The sequence below is a fragment of the Girardinichthys multiradiatus genome, chromosome 1 (assembly GCF_021462225.1).
Source record: "Girardinichthys multiradiatus isolate DD_20200921_A chromosome 1, DD_fGirMul_XY1, whole genome shotgun sequence".
NCBI classification, from domain to species: Eukaryota; Metazoa; Chordata; class Actinopteri; order Cyprinodontiformes; family Goodeidae; genus Girardinichthys; species Girardinichthys multiradiatus.
Window position 1 is genome coordinate 33125146 of NC_061794.1, and position 13943 is coordinate 33139088.

The 13943-nt window shown below is 39.5% G+C and overlaps 1 protein-coding gene across 2 annotated transcripts in view; it reads left to right on the top strand.

Annotated features, from left to right (window-relative positions):
* The window catches only part of nup210 (nucleoporin 210), a 43580-nt gene that overhangs the window by 15856 nt on the left and 13781 nt on the right, over positions 1 to 13943 (top strand). For both annotated transcript variants that reach the window (XM_047372557.1, XM_047372548.1), the window contains exons 20-31: positions 294 to 395; positions 592 to 720; positions 943 to 1070; positions 1140 to 1275; positions 1360 to 1422; positions 1741 to 1920; positions 1999 to 2079; positions 2241 to 2372; positions 4894 to 5052; positions 5400 to 5491; positions 5610 to 5784; positions 6670 to 6845. In XM_047372557.1, the coding sequence (XP_047228513.1) occupies positions 294 to 395; positions 592 to 720; positions 943 to 1070; positions 1140 to 1275; positions 1360 to 1422; positions 1741 to 1920; positions 1999 to 2079; positions 2241 to 2372; positions 4894 to 5052; positions 5400 to 5491; positions 5610 to 5784; positions 6670 to 6845 (1553 nt within the window). The remainder of the gene's footprint in view (positions 1 to 293; positions 396 to 591; positions 721 to 942; positions 1071 to 1139; positions 1276 to 1359; positions 1423 to 1740; positions 1921 to 1998; positions 2080 to 2240; positions 2373 to 4893; positions 5053 to 5399; positions 5492 to 5609; positions 5785 to 6669; positions 6846 to 13943) is intronic.

Genomic DNA, 13943 nt, shown 5'->3' on the forward strand with positions numbered 1-13943 from the left:
TCCATTCAATCTGTCCTGTTTAGACCAAATTTAAATGTAATTATCATAGATGACAAAGTGGAAACTCGTCCTCTCTGCTTAAAAGAAACTAAAGCCCTCGTATTTGAGAGCGTTGTTACGTAGGTGTGTGGGATAAGTCATGGTCAGGGACCCGTGGAAAAGGAATTATAACAAGTGAGTCTCTGCAGGGATCCTCTCTGATGTCACTTGTAGGTTGATCCGTCTATCCGCATGAAGACTTTCTGTGTTGTAGAACTATGTTTCCAATTCTTTGATTGCATTTTGCTTTGTAGTTGGATCTAACCATGCAAGAAGGTTCTGGGCACTTTTTTGTGAACACCAGCGTGAAGGGGATTGTAGATGTGGTACTCCAAGAGGACCAAGCAGAGGCCCAGGTACGAAACGACATCCGAACTGTGTTCACTGTGTTCACAAGAAATTACCTGCAGTTGGGCAATACAAAACTAGTGTTAATAACTGTTACTTTTCTGCATATAATGTGAAATGTAACTGCACCTGTGCCTACAATGTATTAGTTCCTTTCTATAATTTATATTCTTCTACATAATCTATTTTCTTTTCTCCGTCCAGGTTTCTCCAGTCCGTCCAGGCACAGTTACTGTGATGGTTCATGATCTTTGTCTGGCTTTTCCAGCACCTGCCAAATCCACAGTTCATGTTTCTGACATCCTGGAGGTTAATGTGAGAGTAGTTGACAAGGTGAGTTTGACTCTTTTATCTATTTAGCTTCAAAGCCCTGCTACACCACATTATGTTTATTATCAGTATCACAAATTACCAGAAATAACCGACTGATGTGGTTTCATGGTGTCCAAGGCCCCCAATCATCTTCAGGACAAGTCACCTTGGCTTGAACTACATACCTATCCTTCGAACCAGATTTATTTTCCTGCTCACGAATGTAATTAATCTCGGTTACAGGTGGAGATTGGCAAATCTGTTAGAGCTTTTGTCAGAGTGTTGGATGATAATAGGAAGCCTTTCTCAGCCAGCTATTTCCAGTCCATGAATCTCAAACTCAAGGCAGCTTCTGTGATAGTTTCTCTAAGGTAAGTAATCAAAAATATGTTAATGTGAAATAATAAGCAATGCCTACATTTCTAAAACTTTTGCTGCAGTCCTTTAGCAGAGCTGACAGAAAGCCATACTGCAGTGTTCCTGGTGAAAGGACTCTCCATCGGCCAGACCACTCTGGCAGCTGTTGTTGTGGATAAAAATGGGAGAAGAATCGCCTCTGCACCACAGCAAATTGAGGTATAATTTTGAAAGAGTAAGTAAGCAAATTTTTTGCTCTGGTATTTGTTGGAGAAGAAGTAACATTTTTTTTCCTTTTTTTAGGTGTTTCCGCCTTTCAAGCTTATTCCCAGGAGAATGACTCTGTTAATTGGTGCAATGATGCAGGTAGGTGTCGTACAACTCAGTCCAGTCTGAAAATGGCTGGCACCGGTTCATCTCGCAAAGCGTTGTTAATTTATCCGCCAGAATTACTCGTCTTTACCTTAACGTCACTAATAGCTCCTGGTTTAAGTGTCTAGCCAAGCCTTCTTTCACTTCATTACGCTGTCCACTTAAAACATGTTTACATCGAAGTTGCTTCCTAGTCGCTGAAAACCTTATTTATGCATCAAATGATGTTTTGCATCGCTAAAGCTGCAATTTTAAAGGTTTAGCTTTCAACCGCCCCATACCTTGTGACTTCTATTGAACTGTTCATCACAGATCACATCCGAGGGTGGCCCTCAACCTCAATCCAACATCCTGTTTTCCATTTCTGATGAGGAAATAGCTGCTGTTAATGCCATGGGCCACGTCAGAGGAGCCTCTGTTGGGAATGTGACTGTAACGGGATTAGTCCAAGCTGTTGATGCTGAGACTGGGAAGCTTGTGGTCATATCTCAGGTAAATGTATATCAGAAGATTGATCTGTGTATTCCTTTCTTACCTTTACCTTGCAATCTAATTTTCCTTTGGTCATAGGATCAAGTAGAAGTCGAGGTTGTTGTTCTGACAGCCATTCGAATCAGAGCGCCAGTTACAAGAATAAAGACAGGAGCACAGGTTTGATTATTTTGTTATATGTTTGTTTCCTTTAGTAAATACTCCGTACAGTTTTCTGTGGTTATCTGAATGTGTAGTGACATTCCAGTGTCATGTAATTATGGATATTCTGTTAATTCTTCTTCAATAATCACCTCAATTGTTCTTCTTCCTTGTGTTAGATGCCAGTTTATGTGATGGGGCTAACCAATAGTCAGACACCCTTCTCCTTTGGCAGTGTTTTACCTAGTCTCACATTTTATTGGTCCACCACCAAGAGAGACATTCTGGATATCCACTCCAGGCACACTGAGGTATGATATCATTATTAAATGTGCTGGTTTAGATCTAGTTTAAATTCAATCAAATTATTTGTATAAAAAAGTTTATTTTTATTATGGATAATAAACATGAATGTCATATTAATTTGGGGCATTAAATGATACATTTGAACTGTTCTTTTGCCAGGGTGAAATTACACAACATACAACTTGAGTGATTCTTTCAAAAAAAAGAATAGTTACTCTTCACTCTTTAGAAATAATGTAGCCCATTTAAACTCTATGTTTACCTGCCATAGATCCAGCTTTTCTGCACTGTTTACACATGGCGTAGCAGTAGACGCTGGACCCATATACGGAGGCCTCAGTCCTCAATGCAGCCATCCAGGGTCCCGACCGCGGAGACCAATGCTGCATGTCTTGCCTTGAAGGCACTAGTGCTGCAATAAAATATAAAAGCATACGGATCTTTCTACAGCAATAATGTATGTAGCTCGCTCTGCACTTAACTGAATTACTCACCTGAAACCACATGAAGCTGAATGTTCACAGATACGGGAGAAAAATCAGCTGACGTCCTATTGGTTACCTGTAGCGTCCAATGAGCCCAAGCTTGCTACATGGAATAAATGCACGTTGGAGAAATCTCTGTTGATTAGAGGGCCTTTTCCCAACTGCACATGCTGCATTCAGGGACACTAGGTTCTCAAAATATCTCAACAGCTCCAAAGTGATTTAAACATATTTTATTGTCAATATGGGCAAAAAGAATTTAACAATGACCACTTTCAAGTGGTTTTATTGTTGTTTAATCTATATATCCAGACATTGGTTATGCCTGTTTATACTACTTTATTCACTGAAACAAAAACCTAACAAAAATCTCCAGGTAAATACTTTTTTAAAAGTTGAAGAAAACATAATAAAATCAAATTAATTTCAGAAATTTTGAAAGATCGTTTACCAAGTTAGAAAAATAAAAAATGTTTTACTTTTGATTGAGGCGTACCGAAAAAATACTGAACTGTAACTTTAAAATGGCAACCAAACAATGATTTTTGTGTACTGTTACACCCCTAACTGAGAGGGTGCTGACAAATGAAAGAAGTCCCTTCAGGCTCAACTAAATTCTCCAGCCAGCCACATGGACTAGCTAAATGACCCCTTTAGAAAAGTTTTATAGTCCAATAAGACAAAGACAGTGACAATACAAATGTCTTGGTGGGAGTGAGAGCATCATGCATGGTGGTGAGAGTAGCATAATGCTGAGATTACTGTTCATGCATCGCACAAAGTGAAATAATTAAGTTCTATATTTGAAGCTACATCATATTTTCTTAAACGCGTATCAAAACTGGCTTTGGACTGGATAAAACAATGTAACATTAAGCTTCTGGAATGACCTCAACCCTCTTAACTCTTTATGGACCATTTTTACATGCCTGTCTTTAGCAGGAAACCAACCAGTTTTGTTGAGCCTAAATATTTCTGGTAAAAGCACAACGTACAAAGCAAAAGAAAAAAGGTGAAGTATGCACCCAGAATTATGGAAGAAGCTTTTTGGCTACATAAAGTGTGCTTCTTCAGTTTCCTAAGGGACATTTATCCAAACACATGTTATATGTATCTATTTAAGCCTATATGTGTAACTTTGAACCTTTTTACAGATTAGCTTAAATCCCTACATTCAGACTTCCATTCCACCTTGAAAAAGAACGGTTCAAATGCATCATTAAAAGCCCAAAACTAGTGACAATTGTAGACACTTCTGACCCTTATTTGATACCTTTACTGGTAAGTAGGGGTGCATTGATTGGTCAGCCGGCCGATCGATCTGCCCCAATTTCCTTAATTCTGGGCGATCGGTGATCGGCTGATACCAACATGTGAAACCGATCTTATAGACCAATCTCATGTACCTCCACAAAGGTCTGAAAATCACCCACTTTCCTTTTTGCTCCTTCGTGAGAGACGGCTGAAAGACAGACCTGCCCAATAGGTCACGTCTGCACGTGCTCGGTTCACAACTGTTGACAACATAACATTGGAAACATTTGAAGGTGTGTTGTGACCTCATGACACCTGACGGTGTCAGTTATAAAGAAAATCGGTATCGGCAGGTCAGGCTTTTTAAAGATCGGAGATCGGCCAGAAAACTGCAATCTGTGCACCCCTACTGTTAAGTATCAGTAACATTACATTACCGAATCTTTAACTATTTATTTTAATATTACATTCTGATTACTAAATATACTTTGTAGCTTTTATCCCATTATAAACTGAGGAAATGTACCAGCCCTAAGTGCTTTTTTACATGCTTTTTCTGTTGTTGGACCATATCTATTTTAGGCTCTGGCTTCCCTTTGATCCTTTTTTCAGATTAAATTAAGATAATGTTGTCTCTCTGTTCTGTTGTAGTTTCTAGAACCCCGTCCTGCTCAGCCGCTTCCTCATTAATAGCCTCTGCCTTGTCCCGCTTTTCTCATTGCTGTTGCCTTTTTATTAGATTTGCTGCTATTTTTGCCATTATTATAATGATCTATGTCTTCTTCAGGCTAATGTTGAACTTCAGCCAGAACACAAGTTTGGCATGACTGTGACAGGAAGAACTAGAGGCCGAACTGGGCTGAAGGTGGTTCTCAGAGTTTCTGACCCAGATGGACAGCAGCTAGAGGGAAATGTGCAGGAGCTTAGAGATGAGATCCAGATCCAGGTACAGTGACTCCACACGCTGGGGGTAATCCTGTGTAAGAATTGTTCATCTTTCATCTCAGCACCAGTATTATAAATAATTTAAATCTGTTTTATGCATTTCACTGCTCGTCGTCACCGTGTTCCCTGCGTCTTTTATAATGTTGAAAGCGTGCTTCTGTGACAGCAGAATATTGAAAATGCAGAGGTTTGGAGGGTCTTTGAAGAGATAACACTGCAGATTAGTTGAAGCTGAATGCATCTGGCTTCAGGCTTTAATAAACTCTGACATGTCACTGGCGCAGAAACATCAAAGGCTGCCGAAGGTCCTCTAATAATTTAAGTGTCAACGCTTTGCTTTTAATCAAGGTCTATGACAAGCTGCACGTGATTAATCCTCAAGTAGAAGCTGAGGAGATACTGTTGGCTCCAAACTCGGCCCTCAAACTCCAAACTAACAGGTGAGTTGTCTGTTCTAGTTGCACAATTTGTTTTATTGCATTATTTAAAAAAAACAAAACACACACAACGAATAGTTTATAAATCACTGAAACATTATTTTTGTTTTTTATCTAACAGGGATGGGATGGGTGTACTCTCCTACCGGATGCTAGATTGCCCTGACCAGCTTGTTGTTGCTCAAGTTGACAATAAGGGCTTCCTCTCATCTGGTTCTCTCACTGGGATATCTTCTCTGCTAATCACCTCGGAGGAGATTTTTGGTGTCAATCAAACTCTCATCCTTACTGTGAAGGTCAGCCCAGTTTGTTGCATGAGATGTGTTTAGGATTTTTGTTTTCATAACCTGCAGTCAACCCAAAAATTAGATGAACATAGCAAAGCATTCAATGCAACTAAAAACATTTGAATCACTGGAATCTTGAGAGTTGATCCCGCTTGTTTCTGAGTCAGTTAAGCGAAACATTCTTGCTGGTTTTGAGTTCTTTTTCTGTGTGTGTCAGAAAAGAGCTCCTCCAGGAGCCGACAGCTTCCTGGAAAGGAGTCTTTATGAGGGGCTGATCAACCAATCAGATGCACACTTGGGGAAACGTGTCCACTTTGTGCTCGTCAGCCGATAAGAAAGATTGAATAAAATCTTTTTTTTTTTTTTTTTTTTTTTTTTATCCATCACTTTCTGTAAATAATAAGAGGCCAAGAATGCAATTTAAGGTTTCCAACTTATAATCATGTTTTTGATAAAAATAGTTTCTCTTATTTGCTGCCTGAAGGGTAATTGATCGTGGATTAAAATATTTATTTATTTCTTGTGAAGGTAATTCTTCCTTGTCATAGCATTCATATGCATAGGAGAACCAAGATGCAAATGCTTGAAGATAAAAGGTTGTTTTGGCTAAATTTAAAAGCCAACCTGAAGACAGTTTAAAGGGCCTTGGAGGACAGCAGATAAAGTGAAAAGTCAGCTCTGGGGTGTTCTGCACAATCGTGTGTTTTTATAGTGGTAAAAAGGTGCAGAAAAAAATGACCTTTTATCAGGAATAAAGACAACTGAAATATTCATCCTGCTGAGAAATACCCCTGAGCCTCTGTGTGGCTTCTCTTTTTGTTCCCAAGCTTTTGAAATGACTTTGGCCTACATCTCTTACTGATTGCAACACCAACTCTTTTCTTGATTCCCCAGGTGGTTCCTGTGTCCTATGTCCGTTTCAGCACCAGTCCAGTGCTCTACACGCTCACAAGAGACGGCCTGAACGCCTTTCCTCTGGGAGTACTGCTCACTTTCATTGTCCACTTTCACGCTAGCACCGGAGAGGCCCTGCACAGCTCAAACTCCCAACTTACATTTTCTACAAACAGGTCGGTCAACTTATATATTGACATCTCAAATTAAAAAGGTTTAGGGTGAGTTTGAGTCTTAAAGCAAGAGAAAAAGTATCCAAACGTCAAATTATGACTGCAGATATTTCAAGGGTTGACGAGCTGTGCCTTTCCTACTTCAACAAATCATTGTTATTTTTAGACATATTTTCATTGTACACTCATTTATGGACATTATGCTGCCTTTCTCTTTTAAAGCTCCATTTTACATCCTGAACATTCAGTGTTTTAAGACTCAAGGCCACAGAGCAGGTCTATAACCACAACAGAACACAGGAGGGAGCAGTATTACTTTTAGTGTGTAGGGAAAGCATACTACAGGGTTTCCTCCCACTGAAATTGATTCTTTGTAATTTAGCCCTCATTGCTGCAGCACAGCAGGGGTTGAGCCTTTACAGTAAAATTAAAACAGTTATGCTATGCTGCTCTAACATATACGTTACATGAGTTATTTAGGGAGCTCTTAGTTTGTTTTTGCTTTGTTCTGTTAGAGCTGCTTGATAATTGGCGGAGGGGGAGCCCTAATCACAATCATTTTGAGCCATAATATATTCCTAACATGATTATTTATTACGTTTGGAGACATTTCATTTATTACAATGAACAAAATAAAAACCTACTTTTTGTGAGTGTTTAAAGCTGCTACTATAATATAGATTTGATCAATTGCAGAGCCCTACATTTTTTAATGTATTGCATTTTTAGCAAACCAAATTTCTCACCCAGATTAAACCTAAAATAGTTCTGCAGCCTTTATGGTAAGGTGTCATTCCTTCATTTGTTATCCTTTTCCTGTTAAAGGTTACAGGGTAGTCCTTTAATAACTTGGGTCTCATTGTAGAGGGCAGCGCACCCTCCCTGTTAGTTTGTCATGTTTGCACTAATGCCTCATGCCTTATCTTTTTTCTCTGTTTGAAAACATGGAACAGCAATTATTTGTTTGTCTTCTTCTTTATTCATTTTTTTTAACAAAGAGCAGCAGTTCTTAACTTGTGTGCCCTTTAAAAAGTACACCTGACTATACTCACTGGTCACTTCATTAGGTACACCTGTCCAACTGCTCGTTAACGCAAATTTCTAATCAGCCAATCACATGGCAGCAACTGGTGCATTTAGGCATGTAGACATGGTCAAGACGATCTGCTGCAGGTCAAACCGAGCGTCAGAATGGGTAAGAAAGGTGATTTAAGTGACTTTGGACGTGGCATGGTTGTTGGTGCCAGACGGGCTGGTCTGAGTATTTCAGAAACTGCTGATCTACTGGGATTTTCACGCACTACTATCTCTAGGGTTTACAGAGAATGGTCCGAAAAAGAGAAAATATCCAGTGAGCAGCTGTTCTGTGGGCGCAAATGCCTTGTTGATGCCAGAGATCAGAGGAGAATGGCCAGACTGGTTTGAGCTGATAGAAAGGCAACAGTAACTCAAATAACCACTCGTTACAATCAAGGCATGCAGAAGAGCATCTCTGAATGCACAACATGTCGAACCTTGAGGCGGATGGGCTACAGCAGCAGAAGACCACACCAGGTGCCACTCCTGTCAGCTAAGAACAGGAAACTGAGGCTACAATTCACACAGGCTCACCAAAATTGGAAAATAGAAGATTGGAAAAACGTTTCCTGGTCTGATGAGTCTCAATTTCTGTTGTGATATTCGGATGGTAGGGTCAGAATTTGGCGTCAACAACATGAAAGCATGGATCCATCCAGCCTTGTATCAACAGTTCAGGCTGGTGGTGGTGGTGTAATAGTGTGGGGGATATTTTCTTGGCACACTTTGTCCCCCTTAGTACCAATTGAGCATCGTGTCAACGCCAAAGTCTACCTGAATGTTGTTGCTGACCATGTCCATACCTTTATGACCACAGTGTACCCATTTTCTGATGGTTACTTCCAGCAGGATAACGCGCCATGTCATAATGCACGAATCATCTCAGACTGGTTTCTTGAACATGACAATGAGTTCACTGGACTCAAATGACCTCCTCAGTCACCAGATCTCAATCCAATAGAGCACCTTTGGGATGTGGTGGAACGGAAGATTCACATCATGGATGCAGCTGACAAATCTGCAGCATCTGTGTGATGCTGTCATGTCAATATGGACCAAACTCTCTGAGGAATGTTTCCAGTACCTTGTTGAATCTATGCCACGAAGGAATAAGGCGGTTCTGAAGGCAAAAGGGGGTCCAACCCTGTACTAGCAAGATGCACTTAATAAAGTGGCCGGTGAGTGTATGTGCTAATACAATGTTTTAATGTGGTGTTGCCAAGGCTTAGGAAGTTCTTTAGAGTGCCTTGCAAGAGTACTTGTACCTCTTATCCCTGTATTATTTTGTCACGTTACAATAACAAACTTTATTTTATTTTATTGAGCTTTTTTGTTATAGACCAACACATTGTCGGGCGGTATTGTGAAGACAGAAGGGCAAAGATGGCTGCAATGTTTTTCACACAGACATCTAAATACTGTTGCATGCATATTCAGCTCCTTTTAATAAGACATCTATAAATGAAACTGCCATCCGATATCCCCTTATTAGTAAATTGTCCATCTGTGTGTGCAATTTAATCTCTGTATAACATGAAAGAGAGCATTAATCAGAGAAGCAGCCAATAGATCCATGGTAACTCTGGGGGAGCTGTCGAGATCCACTGCTTAGGTGGTTAATCTGTTGGCAGGACAACTATTAGTTGTGTATTCCACAAATCTGGCCTTTATAGAAGAGTTTCAAGAAGAAGTCCATTGAGTTGGTCTGGTCTACACATTTTGGCCTGCATGCCAAATTCTATGGTGGTGGAAAACTAAGATTGCATGTTACCCTAAACACACAATCTTTGTGATGTAATATGGCGGTGGAAGCATCCTGTTGTGGGGATGCTTTTCTTAGATGGGGACAGGGATCCTGATCAGAACTGATTGGAAGATTGATGGGCAAAAACTTCAGTCTCTAAGCTGATGGAGACATGTCCCAAAAGTCTTGGAAAGGGTTTTCTACAAAGTATTGGCAGGGGACTGAATAAAAACAGTCTAAATATTTTTGTTTGTAAAACGATGTGAAAACTATATAACACCTTCCTTCCAAATTACAATTATAGCACTACATTGTGTTGGACCAGAACATATTTGCTATTAAAATACATTGAAGTTTTTTGTGGTGTGAGAAAGGGTATGAATACTTTAGCAAGACACCATAGTTGGAACGAGTCATCTTGGGTAGACGTACAGAAAGACCGGCCTCTAACTGGAACTGAACTGTTTTTATTTTATTTTTTTGTCATTTTATCAGATTTTACATAAGTCACAAGCGCTTAAGATCTGCAGTATGTGGCTCATCAGTGAAAAACTATGTTCACATCAGGACACATTTGCATATTGTCACTGTGGAAGGTGCAGAAACCACGCTGGCAGTTTGTTCTGATGATTTCTTTCCTCCTGAATGCAATTAATGGTTAGAGAGCCAGCACAGCAGAGCAGCCTTTCTTCTTAACGCCTTAAGATGTTCAAGTTCAAAATTCCTGTATTAATTCTTTATTTGCAGAACAGTTTGAAAAAATGGTTGCTGTTAATGGAAATTTAGTAAGGTGGAGAAAAACTAGAAAAAACAGACCATCTCCCAATAGAATAAGTATGTTTTTTTTTTTTTTTTACAGCATTGTGTTGGAACACCCAGCAGTATGGAAGAGATCTATAATTTACATTTTAGTGTTTAAAAATAAAATAAACGGTTGAAAGTTTAAAGATGTTTGTGCATACTAGAAGTTGTAGTTTTTACATCAAGTTTGGCTTTCAAAGCAATTCCAAAATCAAAAAGAAAAATCCACTAAGATACCGAAGGTTTCTAAAATGACTGAAGAGGGTCCGTAACCACTAGTTTATTTTGTAATCTTGTAACAAATGGCAGCTTTGTCCAGCCATTACTGATTTTAGCCATTTCTTAATTCTCTGTTAATATTAGAACAGCTTTAAAAATCTCTTTCTAGTCCTGCTTTGAGCGGTCATTATTTGTAAGAGAGGCAGTTGCCGGATTATGGCGTGGTGTAAAAAAAAATAAAAATGTCACGGTTAAATAGGGTTAAATGTTATTTTAAAACAAATACAAAATGACCGACTTAACTCTTTAACCCTCGAGTTATCTGTTCAGTTGGCCAGTTTCAATGCTAAGTTTCTAAAACTGCCAGGATTTGCTTATTATTTCAAAATGAAATAAATGTTCATACATGTTTATACACTTTGTCTTTGAGATGACTTCAGTGTCACACTGTTATGATGCCTCTGCCTTCAAAATAAAGACACAGCAGGTTTTAGTTGTGATTAATAAATACCCAGGATTACCTGGGGCAGCTCAGCTTCATGTAATATTTCAGGGAAGGCCTTGTTGTCCTACTTGATGGCAAGAAAAGCTGAACACCACAAAAACAGTTTTTGTTTGTTCAGACTGATATCGGAGTGGTGTGTGTGTGTGTGTGTGTGTGTGTGTGTGTGTGTGTGTGTGTGTGTGTGTGTGTGTGTGTGTGTGTGTGTGTGTGTGTGTGTGAAGTGTGAGTCATCAAAGGTGAACACAGACTAAACACAAAATATCTCGTGACAAAAATGGGCTTAAAAATACAAATAAATAATACAAAATGTTCTATTTATGTTTAGCTCTTCGGTAGCTAGAAAGAATTGATATGTTAAGGGGGGGAAAAATAATGAAACTAATGAAATAATGAACATTTTTAATCTCACTTTTGGGAGGGACCGTTTTGAACTGAAGTAACATGTGTTACCCTTTTGAATAAACTTTCTTTACCCAACTTTCATTGCACAAAAACAGTGTTATTAACTGTTGGCCATGTCGAGGTTACAGTAACCTCATCCCAAATATTCTGCTATGCAAATATAAAAAGGGAAAAAAATAAAGTTTGTTTTTACATTTTTATCATACTTTAATGCCAGGGACATTTTTGGGAAGACTGAAAAGTGTAGTTAAATGTTGAAAGGTGCCTTAAGGGTTAAATTGTCTTTAACATCTTGTATTAGCGATTAGCAAGGTTAGCATTACAACAACAGCACGCTTGATGTGTGTATCCTAGAGCACTGATTCCTAATCTAGGAGGTAAGGTGGTCGACGGGCGCAAATACGCAGCAAACGGTTGAACGCGCTGCACGTTTTGTGTTTGCAGCTCATTTAACTGTTTGCTGCGCGTTTGCACCTGTCGGCCATCGTAAGGAGGTGCTAGAGAGCTACTTGTGTCTGTCTATCTAGGTAAATGAGTTAGAGGTGGAGAACACTCTGGTCAGTCCGATTTGCATCATGATTTGGGGACTATATTTGTTAGGAAATTTAGTCTAATTTCGCTAATGTTTATACAGAACCTACCGATGAAGATTCAAAACATGAACCGTGAACTGAAACCGATTGAAAGTGAGGGGAAACCATTCCGTATAGATTAAGGGGAAAAAGTTTGGGATTGTTACAGAACAAGTTGTGATGAGCTCGGATGATATGGTTGAGGTATTCTCTCACTCAGTATGCAAGTCAGACAGGACACAGCTTTTTTTGTCTGTGGAGGAAATAAATTTGGGGGACCTCTGTCCTACAGACTACAGATCCTTACTTTAAATTAACATTTCTAAATCCAGTATTTTGCACAAAGGAAAAGGTTAAAATAAAATAGCTTTGGATAACATTCTTATTATCTACTGTAGTTCTGGCCCTCTCCCACACTGACAGAACTACAGACATGTCTCTACATGTTGGGTAAAGCAGGTTCCTGTTAATTTGCTTTGACACTGAAATGGATAATTTGCGTCTTTTTCACTCAGTATCAGTGTTTACACCAAAGATTGTCACTGCAACCTGGTGGGGAGTAGCGTGGTGCATTCACTAATGAGAAAAGCATTGTTTTTTTGAGTTTCCTGCTGATTGGTCAGCTATCAAGCTGAAAATAGTCAGAATCTGATCCCCTGCAGATTTCTCAGTACATCTCTAGTAATCAGTTATTTATGTGAAAAATATCATCTTTCAATCTGTTGTGGAGCTGAGTTGGTCTGCACTGAAGAATAGGCAACTTAGCAAAAAAATGTGCCCATCATTGACACTTCTAATAAGTTTTTATATTACTTAGTGATGCCACTGCACTTTCTAGTCTCATCAGTATGTGTTCAGTCTGATCATAGCTGTTAAGGTCACGGGAGTGTGTTTCAGCTGCCTCCGTGAGGAGTTAGCAGCGTTCATTTTCCAAACTCGCTCAGTAATCTCAGCTCAGACTGACTGAGTGACCTAAATTAATAGAAATGCAGGGCACAGAGGAGGGTTGCTGCTCTTTCAGGGAGGTGAATTCCCTCATCATTCTCTCAATTAATTGATTCTGTTGTATTGTTTCACAGCTCCTGGGATAATTTAAAAGCAAAAGTAGCAAACTTAGTTGTAAAGTGCTGATGTTGTGGGAACTGTGAATACTGACCTTTGATTAAATCAAACAGAGCCTCGAAGGGACCAATTGGGTTCAGTGTCTCAGGTTGAAGGAGTTCTGCCTTTTTGAGAAATGAGACTTTGTGACCAATTCAATTTCAATTCAGTTTATTTATATAGCGCCAATTCCCAACACATGTTGTCTCAAGGCACTTCACAAAAGTCAGCTACATACCTTCCAGTTAATCCTAACCATTGAACAGTGCAGTCAGAGTTAGTTATTTATTCAAATTGGATAAAACGTTTTTCTGTCTAAGGAAACCCAGCAGATTGCATCCAGTCAGTGACTTGCAGCATTCACTCCTCCTGGATGAACATGTAGAGACAGTGGACAGTCACTGGTGTTGACTTTGCAGCAATCCCTCATACTGAGCATGCATGTAGCGACAGCGGAGAGGAAAAACTCCCTTTTAACAGGAAGAAACCTCCAGCAGAACCAGGCTCAGTGTGAGCGGCCATCTGCCACGACCGACTCGGGGTTTGAGAGAACAGAGCAGAGACACAAAAAGAACACAGAACCACTGATCCAGGAGTACTTTCTATGGGAAGGAAAATTAAATGTTAATGGATGTAGCTTCTTTAGTCGTTTCACCTAGAAAGAAAGAACAGATAAACTC